The sequence below is a fragment of the Echinops telfairi genome, unplaced genomic scaffold (genome assembly GCF_000313985.2).
Source record: "Echinops telfairi isolate 266 unplaced genomic scaffold, ASM31398v2 ScPeMD7_7429;HRSCAF=8467, whole genome shotgun sequence".
NCBI lineage: Eukaryota > Metazoa > Chordata > Mammalia > Afrosoricida > Tenrecidae > Echinops > Echinops telfairi.
In genome coordinates, this window is record NW_022111329.1 from 279,242 (window position 1) to 296,191 (window position 16,950).

General features: G+C 42.3%; 1 protein-coding gene across 1 annotated transcript in view; it reads right to left on the bottom strand.

The window, feature by feature from the left end:
- FRMD3 (FERM domain containing 3) overlaps positions 1 to 16,950 on the bottom strand; it is a 359,195-nt gene that overhangs the window by 126,077 nt on the left and 216,168 nt on the right. The window contains exon 3 of the mRNA XM_030887907.2: positions 14,381 to 14,423. Within this exon, the coding sequence (XP_030743767.1) occupies positions 14,381 to 14,423 (43 nt within the window). The remainder of the gene's footprint in view (positions 1 to 14,380; positions 14,424 to 16,950) is intronic.

Sequence of the window (16,950 nt, forward strand, 5' to 3'; positions counted from 1 at the left end):
AAAAAGAATGTTATCTTTCTTGGATCTACTATCAATGCTCATGGAATCGCAGTCAAGAGATCAACGTACACAATGCATTAGGTAAATCTGCTGCATAGAAGTATTGAAGACTTTAGAGTATTGAAGACGAAGGATGTTACTTTGAGGACTAAGGTGAACTTGACCCAAGCCAGGGGATTCTCCATTGCATCATATGCATGTAAAGGTTGAACATTGAATAAAGAGAACTGTAAATGTATCAATGCATTTGAATCGTGGTGCTGGAGAAGAATATCAAAAGTACTATGGACTGTTACAAGGACAAATTGGTCTATCTTTGGAAGAAGTATGGCCAGAGTGCTCCTTAGGGTAAGGATGGCAAGACTTCATCTTACATACTTCGGACATATTGTCAGGAGAGACCAGTTTCTGGAGAAGGACATTATGTCTGGTAAAGTGGAAGGACGGCAAAATAGAGGAAGCCCTCAGCCAGATGGATGGACACGGCGGCTGCATCCATGGGCTCAGGTACAGGAACAACAGGGAGGATGGTGCAGGGCTGGGCTGCATTTCGTTCGTCGTGCTATCGGGTCGCTATAGGTCAGAGCCCACTCCGTGGCACCTAACAGCAGCAACAGCCAAGAGGCTAGCTACAAAAACACTTGGTGGGCCAGGTTTGGTCCACAGACCCCAGTTTACCGACCCCCGATAGCGAGAACATGGTGAGAAGTAAAGAAGTCATTGACCATAAAGCACTCAGTGACTAGAGCATTCAACAAATAGTAGCCCTGCTACTAATGTGCAAAGAACAAGCCGATGTGGGTAAAATGCAGCCCTTCTACTGGATCTGACTCACTTTGGTGAAGATGTGTGAGAGCAGACATTCATGTCTCAGGAAGAGTTGGGATGGAAATAGATCCAGGCTCTGTAGCCCACAACATTGAAAAGTATACATTTAGACATGATATAGGTGCATCCATGAAGCGATGATTTGGCAATCCTGGCACAGAAGGACCAGCTTTGCTGCCTGAGTTTGAGATGAGCTGAGAATTTTAGCAAGAAAAGTTAGTCATCAGAGTATACGCCACTGATCCAAAATGATCCAGGTACCACCTGTTTTGCTACAAAGAGTGTTTGACTAACTAGACCCTTAGGAGTCATGTGTCTGAGTGCAAACCAAATAGCAGTAGTAGTGATAGTCAAAATCCAACTACTTACATAAATTGGTATGGATATAATTTTATACCTGAAAATTACACTAAATTGAGGCATGTTGAAGGACATCTAACCAAGGGAAAAAGACTGAATCACCTGTGGTATTCACATACCAATAGTGGAGCCTTGCAGCCTATCATGGTTAGCATTCATGTATCTATGCTGCCAAAAACCACAATGTTTTGAATCAGATTGCCAATTATAAGACAAGACAGGCACTTTTAAAGGAAGAGGAAAGACTCTAAACACATCTCCAGGCGAGTTGAGGTTCTTTTTCCTTCTGATCTCTCTGCTTCTTCTATGGCTCTTCCCTACATCCAAGAAGAAGAGTTCTGGGGTCTCCCTAAGCCTAAGTATCTTCCATTGTATCCAGTCAAAAATAGCAATGCTGCCAATCACACTATAAGGATAAGGTTAATAATCAGAAATCTGTGACTTGCCAAATGTGCACATCCTTTAGTATTATACCTTACCGCATTACTTTATGCTGTCATTTCTGTTGTTACCATACAAAGGGTTAATGTGTTTGGCTGCTAAACCAAAGGTTAGAGGCTCATGTCCACCCAGAGGTTAGCGGCCAAACATAACAAAAGGAGAAAGTCCAGTCTTTCGCCTGAGGAGCTGCTGGTGGTTTTGAACTGCCCACCATGTGCATTGCAGCCTAATGCGTAATCACTACACAGCACACACACACACACACACACACACACAAACACACACACACACACACAAAAGGACAAACAAGTTGGATGTCATTCATTTAAACTGGCCCCAGGAATGAGTTTGGCACCTGTGGCTTTTCTCCTGTTCCTTACGTGATGGTAAAAGTAATCTCTTTAATATTTTCTTGGACCTACAGAAAAGATCTGTTCCCTACTGGCGAAATCATAGAGCAGCAAGGGGTTCATTAGGTTAGCCACAAGGAGAATGTTGGAAAGGTAAGCCATGCTACATGAGCACGAGGGTCCACAAATATAACCGTCAGAGCAGAAATTAGTTGCAATGGTTAGTGTTATGCTTTGACTTCACTAGACTATCCCACTGCCATCTAATTCATTCCAACTCACGTGGACCCTACAGGGGAGGGAAGAAGTGCTCCCCAGGGACTCTGAGAACAACCTCCGCAGAAGCAGACAGCCTCTGTAGCCAATGGCAGCACTAAGGTGAGGCAAAACCAAGAAGAAAACAACAAACCCACAACTTTCGAGTTGACTTCAAGCCATAGCAGCCTGATAGGACAGAGTAGAAATGCCCCTGCGAATACTTAAGGCTGTAAACTTTTACAGGAGCAGAAAGTTCCCTCTTTCTCCTGTAGAGCCGCTGCTGGGTTCCCACGGCTGACGCTGCAGTTGGCAGCTCAAAGTATAACCTGTGATAGCACCAGGGCTACAGATGAAGCTACAGCACCCGTGATTTAACCAAACGCTCAGCTAGGTGCTAGGGTGAAGGCAGTTTGCAGATGTGGCCACCGTCTATAACCAGTTGATTTCCAATCAAGAACATTATCTTTGACAATATGAATGTGCCTCGTGCATTTAGCTGGAAGGCCTGAAGAGCAAAAACTGAAGTTTCCAAAGAAAGAAGAAATTCTACCTGCAAACGGAAACAGGATGCCTGCCCAACACATTTTGGGATTAGTCTATACTCAACCCCATGAGCCAACACCTGAAAACAAATCGTTACACACGTATGCATGTTGTTATAGAAGGGGGTTTCAAAAAGTTTGTAAAAATTGAATTACTTAATAGATAATGGAATTTTTCCAGGAACTGTCTGAAGCATCCTCCCCTGTGTTGCGTATGCATGTGTGTAGGTGCATGAGTGTGTGTGTGTGTGTGTGTGTGTGTGTGTGTGTGTGTGTGTAACACCACCTTGGGACTGCAGGAAAAGTCATCCTAATGGCTGGGAAGAAGCACTACACACCACAGCCAGCAACTTTGTTCCAGATTGCCATTCCGTCTGGGTCAGCCTGCTTCGTTTGTGGGGGCTTATGTCCTCTCCACGCTGATCTGCACGCAAGTGCCCCTGACCCTTCCGGGTGTTGGCAGCAGTACAGCATGGGTCAACGGAGGAAAACTCAGGCTTAGTCAGATGCTGGCTAATCAGCCTTCAGACTGGCTAGGATTAAACAGAAAACGTATTTGGGAGAATAAGCAGACTTTCTTTCACTGAAGTCTCTATTTTACAGTATACTCAGATGTTTTCTACAGAAGCACTTTTCTTTCCCTCTTTCCTGAATTTTGCTTGATGTTGTGTTTCCTCTGGCTTATTTTCTCAACATCTTTATCACCAGTAATACACGAATATACACTCGTTTTAACAAAACTGAGTGGAACTGTCCATACACGTGAACATCTTGCTTCTTTCTGTCTGTCCCACTGTCTTTCCACAGAGGTTACCACAGTTTGATGTCTATCTTTCCCATCCCTTTTCTCTGAACTTAGGTATTTAAATTAAAATAATCCTTTTATTTTAATGTAAAGGGATCAGCCTGTGTGGTATTTTTGCTTGCTTTTTCGACAACAATATGTCTATAAAAGATTTCCATGTCAATAACATACATCTTCGCCAGTCTTTTTAGTTGCCTCAAGTATTCTACATCCTTTGTGAGCCTTAGCAAAATGGCCAGGTTTTTCAGTGTTCAAACGCTCAGTGTTCTAAATAAACAGTGCTGAAATGGACAGCGTGGCACAGTATATGCTTGTGCTTAAGTACATCTTGCTTTCAAAACAGATTCACAGAAATGAACTTGCTGGATCAAGAAGCATAATAAGCATTTTGAATTTGGAAAGATGCACCCAAACTGTTTTTTACCAGTTTATACACTTTTACCAAATGTTTCTTCCATCCTCAATAAATATGGATAATATTTTTAACTTTTACATCATAAAAATTATCTTGTTTTAATTTATATTTCCCTTGTTACTAATGATGGTGAGCATTTTTATGAGTTTATTGGCCACATATTTTTATTCACTCTATGTCTACATATTTTTCTTTTTTTTCATTTTATTGGGAGCTCTTACAGATATTATAAAAATTCACAATTCAATTAGATCAAGCATACTTGTACAATTGCTGCCAACATCATTTCAAAACATTTCCTTTCTTCATGAACTCTCTGATATCAACCCCCCTTTATTCCCTATTCCCACACCCCAGGAACTCTTATTTTATATATATATATATAACATACACATATATATATGTACATACATATATATATGTGTGTATGTATATATATATAGTGCATTAGTCCAAATAGTCCAGAGAAACAAATCCATGGAGACTCATGTGTGTAAGAAAGAGTTTTCTATAAAGGAACAATTGTATATTGAGAAAACATCCTAGCCCAGTCCAGATCAAGTCCATAAGTCCGATATTAGCCCATATGCCTGATACCAATCTATAAATTCCTTTTCAGACTCATGCAACACATGCAATGATGTCAAATGCAAGAAGATCACAGGGCAATGGGTGGAAAAGTTTTGTGGCTCCAATGGCAGTGGAAGCACCTCCATGCTCCAGGGCTCTAGCATAGCTCCATGTCTTGCCAGCAGGAGGATAAAACAGAGAGTCTGTGTGTAGCTGGCCTCCAATGAGCTATTTATCTCCATGGTGCCTCCAAATGAGGTCATCAAACTGAGACCTGATTGACAGGCTAGACTCCACCCCTTCACAAGTTGATACCAGATTATGTAATTATATATATATATTGCCATATCTTAGACAATCCAATGTATCTGTGTATCCATTCACCTACAATTCTGTTATTCATTCACTTCAAGTGGGGTTATACAGTAATCATTGCTATCAGTTCCCCCTTCTCTGCCTTCTTCCCTTTACTACCCCCCACCCTCCCTTCCAGGAATCATTACTCCCACTACTATTTCTGAAGGGTTCATCTATCTTGGATTTCATGCATCAAATGATCTTAATTATACAAATGAACATACACAGGCCTAACCAGATTAATGAGGTAAAACTAAGACCACAATAGTAAGGGGAGGAAATATTAAAGAACTAGAGGATAGTTACGTGTTTCATTAATGCTATTCTGAACCTTGGGTCTATCATTCCTTCCATGTGGTCCTTCTGTGAGGGACTGTCCAATTATCTTACAGGTTAGTTTTGAGTCTCTACTTTGTTTATACTCCTTCAGGTCAATTCGATTACCTGTTTTTGAACTTCTGATACTTATTCCCGTTGACACCTCATGATCACACAGTCTGGTGTGCTTCTTTCATGTGGGGATTGTTGCTGCCCTGCTAGATGGCTGCTTGTTTAACTTCAAGCCTTTAAGACCCCAGATGCTATATCTTTTAATAGCCAAGCACCATCAGCTTTCTGCACCACATTTCCTTATATTTTGCGTATTTTTCTACTGATTTATTTATCTTTTGGTTTTTAGCATCATGTTTGATTTAATCTGTATATTACTATTTTGTTATATATTTCACAAATGCTCTTCTCAACATGCTTGTATTTTTAAATATGCATTCATTCAACAAATATTTATTGAGAAATTACTATGTACAATAAACAGATCAGATATTCTGGTAGGAAAAATTTAATTTTTATATAAAATTGTCAGCATTTTGCTTGGTTCTTTCTGGAATTTATATTTTCCTTAGAAAGCCTTATGCTACTCAACAATTATTAAAAATATGCTCCCAATTTTTTACTTAAAACTATAATCTTTTAAATATATATTGGCCTTTGTACTAACCTGGCATTTATTTCATATATGGTATAAGGTATGTATTTAGTTTCTCTGCTTGTTTGTTTGTTTTCAAGTGAAAAGGCAATTACCAAAAATCCATACATACCTTGGATAACTTTCTTTCCCAGTCTGATACGAAACATATCTTTTTCATAGCCTACATGCCCCGCTGTTGTGGAGTTGACTCGACTGACATCAACCTTCTAAGATAGTAGAACTGCTGCAGAGGGTTTCCAAGATGGTAATTCTTTACAGAAGCAGACAGCCTCATCTTTCACCCACAGAACAGCTGGGGCATTTACACCACCAACCTTGTGGTTAGCAGCCATGTGCCACTCAGTCCATATCTTTTATCATAACCTGTTTTCTCATAAACAATGGGTCAATCTCAGGATTAATTGTTCTGTTCTCTGATTATTTTCTTATTCCTGAATATGTCTTAATTACTCCCCCCAAAAACAAATTCACTGCTATTGGGTCAATTCTGGCTCTTGGGGACCCTACAGAACATTCCAAGCCTGTAAATCTTTACAGAAGTAGAAAACCTCATCTTTCTCCCACGTTGTGGCTGGTGGTTTCAACTGCTGACCAAAAAGTCACCCACCATGCCATCAGGGCTCTCTTAATTCCTACATTTGCCTCTCACTAAACCACTTGTCATTGAGTAAATTCTGACTCATAGTAACACCAAGTTTCAGAGAAGAACTGTAGTCTTTCAATTATTTTATTTTATATGGCTTGATTAGGAGCCCTGGTAGTGTAGTGACTGGGTTATGTGTTTGGCTGCTAATCACAAGATCAACAGTTCGAAACCACCAGCTGCTTCGTAGAAAAAAGATGACATTTTCTACTCCTATAAAGAACTACAGTCTCAGAAACCCAAAGGGGCAGTTCTACCCTGTCCTATAGAGTCACTAGGAGTCCACATCAACTCAATGACAGTGAGGTTTGTTTTTGTTTTTTATAGCTTGGTTAGGTGCTAGTATACTTTTATAATTCTCTTTATTTAGAACTTCTGTATGGTTTAAGGAGATATATACAGATGCCATGTTGTATAAGGGGTACCAAAAAAAAAAAAACCCTGAAAAAAGCTCCACTTAGCACAGCTTTTGTAGCACACATTTTTCTTGCTAGGTGAATATCAAGCAACTCACTCTGAGTTAATACACCCAGTGGCATCGCCTGGGAAGGTTCTCTCTGGTTGCTGTGATGATTTTTTTTTGTAAAAACAGTTATGCTCGAACCTCATTTTTTTGTGATGGCCAATTCAAGAGAACAGCATGTGGCTATGAACTGTTGTTTCCTGCTCAGAAAAAATGCCACAGAAACTGTTGTGATGTTGAACACAGCTTACAAGAACAGCATTATGGGGAGGTGTACAGGTGTTTTTCTCTTTTCAAAAACGGTGAAATGCTGATTGTTGACAAACCTCGTTCTGGACGTCTATCAACTTCCTGAACAGACAAAAATGTCAACAACAAAAAATGTCATGAACTTGCGCTCAAAGACAGACAGCGGACCATTGAACAGATGGGGAAGTTATCTGGATTATCTTGGAGCGTGGTTCAGCAAATTTTAACAGAAGACTTGGGAATATGAAGGGTCACTATGAAAATTGTGCCTCGGATTCTGACTGAGCAGGAAAATGAGTATCGAGTGGAAACATGCCCTGCTTTGAAAGAACAGCTCCAAAGCAACTCAGACTGTTTTTCCAAGGTCATTACTGGTGATGAAACATGGGGCTATTCTTACAACCCCTAAAGCAAACATCAATCAAACTGGTGGAAGATGCCACTGTCACCTTACCCCCCAAAAGCTTGTCAAGTGAAATCAAAGAGCTAGATGATGTTCATTTGTGGGCTTTTTTGTTGTTGTTGTTGTTGTTTTAAGAGTGGGGATAGTGCATTTGGAGTTAGTTCCACCAGATCAGACTTATAATCAAGCTTTCTACTTAGAAGTTCTGAAAAGAGAGCATAACAGTATGTGACAAAAAATACTTGATATGTGGCAGATGGGGGGCTGGTTTTGCCACCACGACAATGCACCTGCTCACACAGCCATCTCAGTGTGACAATTTTAGGCAAAAAACAGCATGCCTTTCTTGCCCCACACACCTTACTCACCTGACTTCTTTTTGTTTCCGGGAATGCAGAGGGCATGAAAGGACAGCAATTTGCTGATGTAGAAGAGATGAAGGAAAAAAAGAGGGAAGTACTGTCAGATATCCAAACAGATGAGTTTGAAGAATGTTTCCAAAAATAAAATTGCAGATTTGACAAATGTATTAAGTGTAATGGAGAGTACTTTGAAGGTGATCAGTTTGTTTTGTTAAAAAAAATTAAATACATAGTTTTGGAAAAAATTCCTTTTGGAGGGCTTTCCCCTCATATATGTGTGTATCTATAAGTGATCTTCAAAAAGTTCATGAAAAAAATTGTATTTTTCCATTAAATACTTAAAGACCCCTAGTGTGTGTGTGAACCACACTTTTAAAAAAGAGTTACTTATATTAAATGTTTTCTTCTTCAGAGTGGTATCAATTTTATAAATTTATTTATTTGTGATTGCTTGCACTTAACTTTCTAATTTTTTAGCCTATGGATTTTTAGTACATAAAACATTAAATTTGTCCAAAATAGTCTGATCTCTCTCCACATGTGCTCCTGCGGCCGTGCCATTGTCACGCTGCTGTCACCAGGAGGCATGGAGCACTGCCGGCACTAGGGCCAGCCTGCTGCTGGGCTCGCACTCATCATGGAAGCCATGGTGTCAGCCCGTCTCACCACAGGTCTTCCTCTTGTTTGCTCACCCTCTGCACTTACCAGACATGACTTCCTTCCGCAGGGACTGCTCCCTGACGGCAGGTACAAATGGCATGAAATGAAGTCTCACCATCCTCACTTCTGAGGATTGTGCTGGCTGTCCTTCTTACAGCACTGTAATTCAAATGCATCAAGTCTTCTCCAATTGTCCTTATTCGTTGCCTAGCTTTCCTAGCCCTGCAATGGGATAGGATCAGTGGCAAGGAGATTCCCTCAAAATGTAGGCAGCCTACCTGAGTCTTCACCCAAAAGGTAAGAAATTACTACCTGGTTGATAAAGATTCCAATCCTAAATCAGACTGACTATTAGCACTTCACCACCCTGTCTCTCTCACTGAAGGCAGCTATAAAACCTCGGCAGAATACCTGAAGTAGCTATTTAAGGGCTCTGAAAAGTATATCCTAGGGGGCAGGTTGAGAGAGAAGAGCAGAGTTTGAGGTACTGCTGAACCTCCTATTCTCTAGTACCTCTTGGCCAGCACTCAGGGGATACCTAGAAATGGGCACCAGAGCAGACAGAGCTCCAGGACTGAGGAACAGGAACTAGAGTCCTGCACTGAGAGGATTAGGGATCTCTTCTCTGGAAGGATTTCAACTACAGCTTCAAGTTCTTTCACAGCTATCACACGATTCAAATTCGGTTTTACATCATTGGTTGTGGCTGTTGTTAGGTGTCATCAAGTCGCTCTGACTCAGTGACTCAACGCACAGCATGGGCCTGTGCCGTCCTCACAATTGTGTCATGTTGAAGCCAGTCAGGACAGCTATGGTGTCAATCCACCACGTCGAAGGGCTTCCTCCTTTTTTCCGCCTGCTACTTCTTTTTACCATGCATGATGTCCTTGTCCAGGGACTGGGTTCTCCTGACAACATAGCCAACATATATATAACACAAAGTTTCATCATCCTTGCCTCTAAAGAACATTCTGGCTGCATTTCTTCCAAGACATACTTGGTTAGGTTGAATTATTATTACTTGGTTACATTTAATTATTAAGAAAAGATACAAAGTGAAGAACAATGTATATGTTTGTTCCTAAAAAAAATCTTATATATGATGGGGGTTTATATATACATAAGCATCCCTTAAAGGATACATAAAATATTGCTCACCATAGTTACTTCTTATGGGTTGGGACTAGAATCAGAAGGAAAAGTAGAAAGGAAATAGTTCTGGCCTTTGTTTTAAACCTCTCTGAATGTTTTTAAAATCATGCACATTCTTTATTTAAAAGCAGCTTTTTAAAATAGTAAGAATCAATGCCTCCATACAGCATTGTTCACTGGGACAGCTGACCTTTAGGGAACCACAGGAAACCCCAATCTGGGGAGCACCCAGGTACAGAAGAATCTTAACAGAGCAAAGTACCTGAATGTCTGTCTACTACTGTGATAGAAATGGGATGTTCTCCCAAGGAATTAAGTAGCCATCGCCTAGTCTCGTGAATGGAATTGTGTACCTCTACCCCAAAATAATGCTGTATATCCTAACATCTGTACATGTTGGTCTGCTCATCCCAGGGTCAACACTTCAAAATTACCCGCCACTCAACGGGAGAGAGATGGAGCTTTCTACTCCCGCAGAGAGTGACAGTCTGGGAAGCTCTCAGGGCAGTTCTATCCTGTCCTACAGGGTCACTATGAGCCAGAATTGACTCCATGGCAACGAGTTTTGCTGGATGCTCACGGTTACAATCCTATCTAGGAATGGGTTCTCTCATGTTACCGAGCAAGTGTTACTGTAGGATTATTATTATTATTGTAACCAAGGAATCAAGAAGCAGAGCCGACCTAGAGAGAAAGCCTTCTCCTAGTGGTAGGGCTCTGCATCAGACACTTTGCCTCCAAATCGATGAGAAAATATCTTTCTGCTTGCTAACGCCATCCAGTTGTGGGTTTTTATGTAGCAACACTAGATGCTGAAGATAAACTTTGGTACTCAGATAGCAGGGTGCTTCTGTAACCAATACAGATGTGGTTTTGGAATCGGAAAATGGACAGCGCCTGGAAGAGTTTTAAAGCTCCTAAAAGTAATAGCCTAGATTGCCTAGAAGAGACTGTTGATACAGCTATGGACGATAAAGGAAATTCTGGTGAGGGAACTGATGGGTGAATGTGTTTTGTATGCGATAAGGCCATGAATTTGGAGGGGGATGCAAAGAGAAGAATGTCATGGATTGAATTGTGTCACCCCCACACCCAAAATGTGCTGTAAATCCTTACCTCTATGCCTATGGTTATAATTCCTTTCAGCACTGTGTTCTTTTGTTATGTCAATGAGTCAGGATTAGTGGAGGATGTATCTTCCATTTGGTGGCACAGTGGTCCTGCTATTGTGATACTAAGAAGAAGCTTTCTACTCCCATAAAGAGTTAGTCTTGGGTGCCCATCTCTAGACAACTGGACATACCTTGCAGAGGGGTAGTGGGGAGACGAGTCACTTAGGGTTCAGTACAGCAATAATGAAGCCCACAACCTTCCTCTGGTTCTTGAACGCTTCCTCTCCGCAACTACCAGGACCCCAATTTTGCCTTGCAGACCTGGTTGGACTAGATGATGCACAGCGGTACAGACGGGAATTGGGAACGCAGGGAATCTAGGACAGAGGAACCTCTCAGGACCAGGGGTGACAGTGGCAATACCAGGAGGGAAAGGGGATGTAGTAGGGGGGAATAGATCACAGGGAGCTACGTGTGGCCTCCTCTCTGGGGGACGGGCAGCGGAGGGGTGGGTGAAGGGAGACGCCGGACAGTGTAATATAAGATACAATAATAATTTATAAATTATTAGGGGTGCATGGGGGAGAGGGGAGGAGGAAGGGAAGGGGAGGGGAGGAAAAAGGAAAGTTAGAGGCTAGCGAATTTTGGGAATGATGAGGGCAACAAATGTATAGATGTGCTTTACACAATTGATCTATGTATTGTGATGAATTGTATGAGCCCCAATAAATTGATTAAAAAAAAAAAAAAAAAGAGTTAGTCTTGGAAATCCACATGGGGAGTTCTATCCAGCCCATAGGGTCGCTCAGAGCTTGTTTGTCTTTTGGTTTTGGTGTCTTGAGCCTATTTCTTTTGAGATTTTTTTTTAAAGATGAGATGCAAATGATTTTAAAAAAAAGATCGGATGCAAGCTTGCAAGTGGAGGCGGGTAAGATAGGTATGAAGACATATGGAGGCCTGCAAGGAACCAGAAAGCAGACGTTGAAGAGAAAAGGACCTTCTCCAGAGCCAACAGAGAAAGAAAGCCTTGCCCTTGAGCTGGGGCTCGAACCCGACTCCTCATCTGTGCGAGGACAGCGCTTTGGCTGCTGAAGCCATCCACGTGTGGCGCGTGTGTGATACAGGCACCGGGTAACTGAAATCCCCAGGAAAAGGGCATTGGAGATTAAAAACACTGCTTGGATTTTGTAACCAAGTTCTTTTAATAGACTCAAGGCGAAACTCAGGAATGAAACTGACTTTCTCTGGGTGAGCACTAGATAAGACCTAGCTTAATTTTTAAAATTTCAGTCAAGCTAGCATTTCCTTGGGCTATGTTCAAGAACACAGAAACTCCCATTCCTAGGCCATCATTATCAACAGCAACAAAATGAGGTTTGAGATCTTGAAAAGACGGCATCATTTGTGTGTGTGTACATTAATGTCCTTAAGTATAAAACAGGGGACTGAGTGGTGGGCCTGGCCCTTGCCAGTTCCTAGAATCAGTAAGTCACCTGTCTGGTTTAGAAACTGAATTTCACAAAGATTCTTCCCGACCTCCGCCTCAGATTCAGATTTTATTGGTTATTCGGTTGGACTTGGCCAGTAGTCAACACCCAGGTTTATACACATTTCCCAAATATTACAAATATCCACTCAGCTGTTCAGTTCTGCTTATTGTAGAGACAGTTTTACATGTTTTAAAGTTTTTCTTCTATTACATGTTGAAATGTACCTCATTATTGAGACAAAGTTGGTCTAAGGAAAAAAGGGAAATATTTCATGATGTTTAAAGAACCAATTAATTTTTTTTATTTAAAAGACTGGAAAATAGTCTGTTTTTTTAATACATTGCTGTGTGCCATGGAGTCTGTGTGACAGAACAGAACAGAAAGATCCCCAAGGACTAGAATAGCTAGTGCATTTGAAACACCAGTCTTTGGGGCAACAGGCAAGCACTTAACTACTGTGCCACCAGGGTCCTTATTTTAAATAAATAAACAAAAATGTGGCAGTTAGGAGAAAACAGTTAAGCACTAGCTATTTTTCCTCGGGCATATGAGTGCATTCTGATTATTTTCCATTTCATACTCTATAAGGAGTCACCTGGAGTCTTCGATCCTACCCCATCCAGTAGAAGCAAAAGGCTTCCTTCAACTTGGTATCACAATAGAGCCCACTGCATTGCTACCCCAACACCAGGCCTCCCGGGGCCCCCAAGCCCACAGCTGGCCCTGTCTTCACCTCAGGCATCGCTCCTGGCCTTCCCTCTAGTCCCATGGTCTACAGCAACCACAGTTATTGCTGGCCCTCAGCACCCTGCCTCACAAGCAGCAGGATTTGCTTAGAAGGGAGGAAGATACAGGAAAGAACATAGAGGGGAGAGAGGGAGGGAAGATGGGAGGGAAGGAGCAGAGGAGAGAGGAATAATCAGTGATGGAGATTCTTCAGGATTAAGGACAAAGAGGGAAGGAGACAGGAGCAGGGAGAAAACATTGAATAAATGTGCTGGTTGCTGGTTCGCAATCCATGTTCGGTTTCTTCTTTTTCCCCACCTGAAACCTCTGCCCAGAATGCCTTCTTCAGATTGAAAAAAGAAAAGAATTCCTTGAATGATGACAAGTGACATAAGATGTGCTAACAGGATCTGATGAGAAACTGATTTATCACCTCCATGTTTGCGCCCCGGAAAAATTGACATGGATAAATGGGCTTCAGGGCAAGCTCAGAATTTCTGAGGGGCATTTCCGAAGCTTTCCTCCAAGTTGTAAATAAAGAAGCATGACTGCAGCCTGGCACAGGGAGCCGGGATGGTGGCCACGCACCCCAGGACCACCTGGCACCACCCTTCTCGCAAGGCCCAGATGGATGTCCTCACCCAAGACCAACCACGCCCAGAGCCCAGCAGAGGAAGAACAGTTCCAAACACCAGCTGTGGCAGGAAATTGCCCATAAAATGCATTTGTTCTTTATTTTTAGGAAACGTGAGGGGTGAGGAGAAATAACAATCTCCAGTAATGTTACCAGTTCCTAAACATGTCTCTAAACATGTCTGTTTCTCCCAGCAACACCCAAGCCTCCACTCCCTCCACCCTGAACCACATACTAATATCCCCACAACCAACAGGAACCAGGCACCTGGGGATTGTGTTTAATGGATATTTAACTGCAAACCCAGTGCCTCTGTTTCAGTTGAAATATGAAGGCCAACTAGTAGGATGGGGACAGACAGAAGCAACCAGGAATAGTGACCACAGAGAGGACAAAGGCCAGGGAATAAGAAGGGAGGGGACCGCAGTTCACATTAGGAGGGAGAAGTCCATACCCAGCCTCCCTCTTCAATGCCATCCATTCTTCCCCTTGGCAGAAGGAACATTGTCAAGAAAACAGAATCCATCCTTGTACATTTCATAGCAAACAGGAAGCCAGAGATTGACACTTACATTTCATTTGCTTGAAGATGGACTTGTTAGGCTCAAGCCAGTGCTGAGGAGAAAAACAGCAGAAAGTGTGGGTCAGATTGCTGAACCATACAGTGCATCCTTAATAACTAGGAGATCTTTGAGGGAGCAGCTCCCTTCCCACAGTGTGGCCTTGGTTCTGATAGGCATCCCTGTGTTCCACCCTCAGAAAATCCGCGTGAAAAATTCAGCAACAATAACCCCACTGCCAAGGGGGTGACTGGCAGAGGGTCAGCCCTTGGTGAGTAGCACGCAGTCACTAGGGGGAGGACAAGGGAGGGAGGACCCACCAGTTGACTCCTGGTGAGTCTGCATTCCACGGCTCTGGGGAAGTCAGGGAGGGAGAAAGACTTGGCGTATTTGGTCTTTATGGCCTTCAAGAACCACAGTCCCAGACAAAATGAGTGGCATGGGTGCCCATATCCCCTTCCGAGTCAGTGTCCTTTCAGATGAATATCGATCCCAGCTCCATTGCATACAGACAATTCTTCCTTCATAGCTGGTGGCCCTTGCGTCAAGGTCTAACTCATGATGATCCCAGAATGAGACTTTTCCCACTCTGGCACCATCCCCATGATACATTGTGGAAGAGACAGTTGTCAACCATATGGTTTTCATTGATTAATTTGGGGAAACAGATCAACAGGCTCCTTCTTCATCTATCTTAGTCTAGACACTCCACAGAAACCCACCTGCATCTTGGCAACACACAAGCCACCACTGACAGGTGGCTGGTGGCTGCTAGGAGTAGCTGGATTCAAACCCCTGTCTCCTATGGGGAAGGCAAGGATTCTACCACGGAAGCACTGAGGCCTCAACCTTCACAATAAGGAAGAACAGCTTATTTCATATATTTTGTTTGAGAGGCTGAAGGTAATAAAAAAAGAAATCCATTTTCAGGATCATAACATGGGATGAGCCTCCAGTGAATTCCCAGTACACACTGGCTGAAACGACAATAACCCCAAATTCCGATGGCGAGCACTGTACAGGGGATTTTAGGAACCGCACTCCGGCTGGAATGTGACAGCTTTAATATGATCTCCTTACAGGTGCACTGTGAATTGACCCTGAACTTATAGTGTTCTCTGCTTTCTACCAGACTGAGATCTTGACCGATTTGAATGGTCATTGTCGATGGAGCTTTGCTTGGGGCCTGTATGGGGAGCCTGGGATTGTGAGAAGACTGATGATTCTCTGGGGACATGGAGGAGGAAATGGGAATCAACATCACTGTGTAAAAGAAGATGTGCCGGGGGGTTCGTTTTCCAAAGTTGATTATGATGATGACTGCACAGCCCTTTTTGGTATGATTGAAATGGAATGATATGTTAATTATAGTTCAATAAAAAATAAATTAAGAAAAATCTGCTTCATAAACAAGCAAAGACGCCGAGAGACGTGGATGGCTGAGACCCCTGCTACTGACAGGAACTGGACGAAGCTACCATGCTGTCCCAGGGGTCGGACCTCTCTGGCTACTTTCCAGAGCTTCCAGGCTGAAAGACTAGAAAGAAAAGCCTCGTCACCTGCTGCTGGAAACTAGCCAATAAACTCACCCAAACTACTAGATGACTTGAAAAGTCATCTGATCCTTACTGAACCCTCCCTGCTTCCCTTGAAACTGAAAAGCTTCAGTGGTCTATATCAGCGGGTCCCAGTCCTCAGGTACAAATGAGGGTATCCTTTAACTAGTTTCTACATTAAGAGAAACCTATTCAAACCAAACATTTACCCTTGACAATGTTACATAAACCGAAAAGGCAGGTTTAATTGCTTCTGGGGGAAAATGATATCAATTCATATTGCAAACCATGGCTATTCCCCTCTAATCAGAAGTTATGGTTGGCCTTTACACAGTGATAATCAACCCGTGGGACATTAACTGACACCAGGTAAGCCGTCAGAAACCAGCAAACCCTCTGCAGCAGAGAGAGGAGGCTCTCTGCTTCTAGAAAAAGCTAATCTTGGAAACCCACAGAGGCAGCGTGATCCTGTCCTACAGGGTCGCTGTGAGTTAGAATCAACTTGATGGCAGTGAATTTTTATGTCTCCTCACCATGGATCAGCATTATTGTAGGGTTGTGCACATCACAGTACATATCATTGTCACCTTACACTCCTTATTCCTCCCAATGTCTTCTCCTGCCTCCACAATTTCCTGCTGACCTCCCTCTTACTGTATATTGCCTTCCCTTTCAGCCAAGTTAACACATGTCTACCTTCTAGCCAATTATTTACCCTTCCTCCCCTCCTGCACCTAGTGTATCTATCAAAGATTGTTTCTTTAGGAATGAAAACCTTATCTTGATGTCTTGCAATTGTAGTCCCACACAACATTTGTCCTTTTTTGATCGAAACCTTTCTCTATTTTATTTTATTATTATTTTTTAAAATCATTTTATTGGGGGCTCATACAACTCTTATCACAATCCATACATACATCATTTGTGTAAAGCATATTTGTACATAGGTTACCCTCATTATTCTCAAAACATTTGCTCACCACTTAAGCCCCTAGCATCAGCTACTCATTTTCCCCCTCCCTCCTC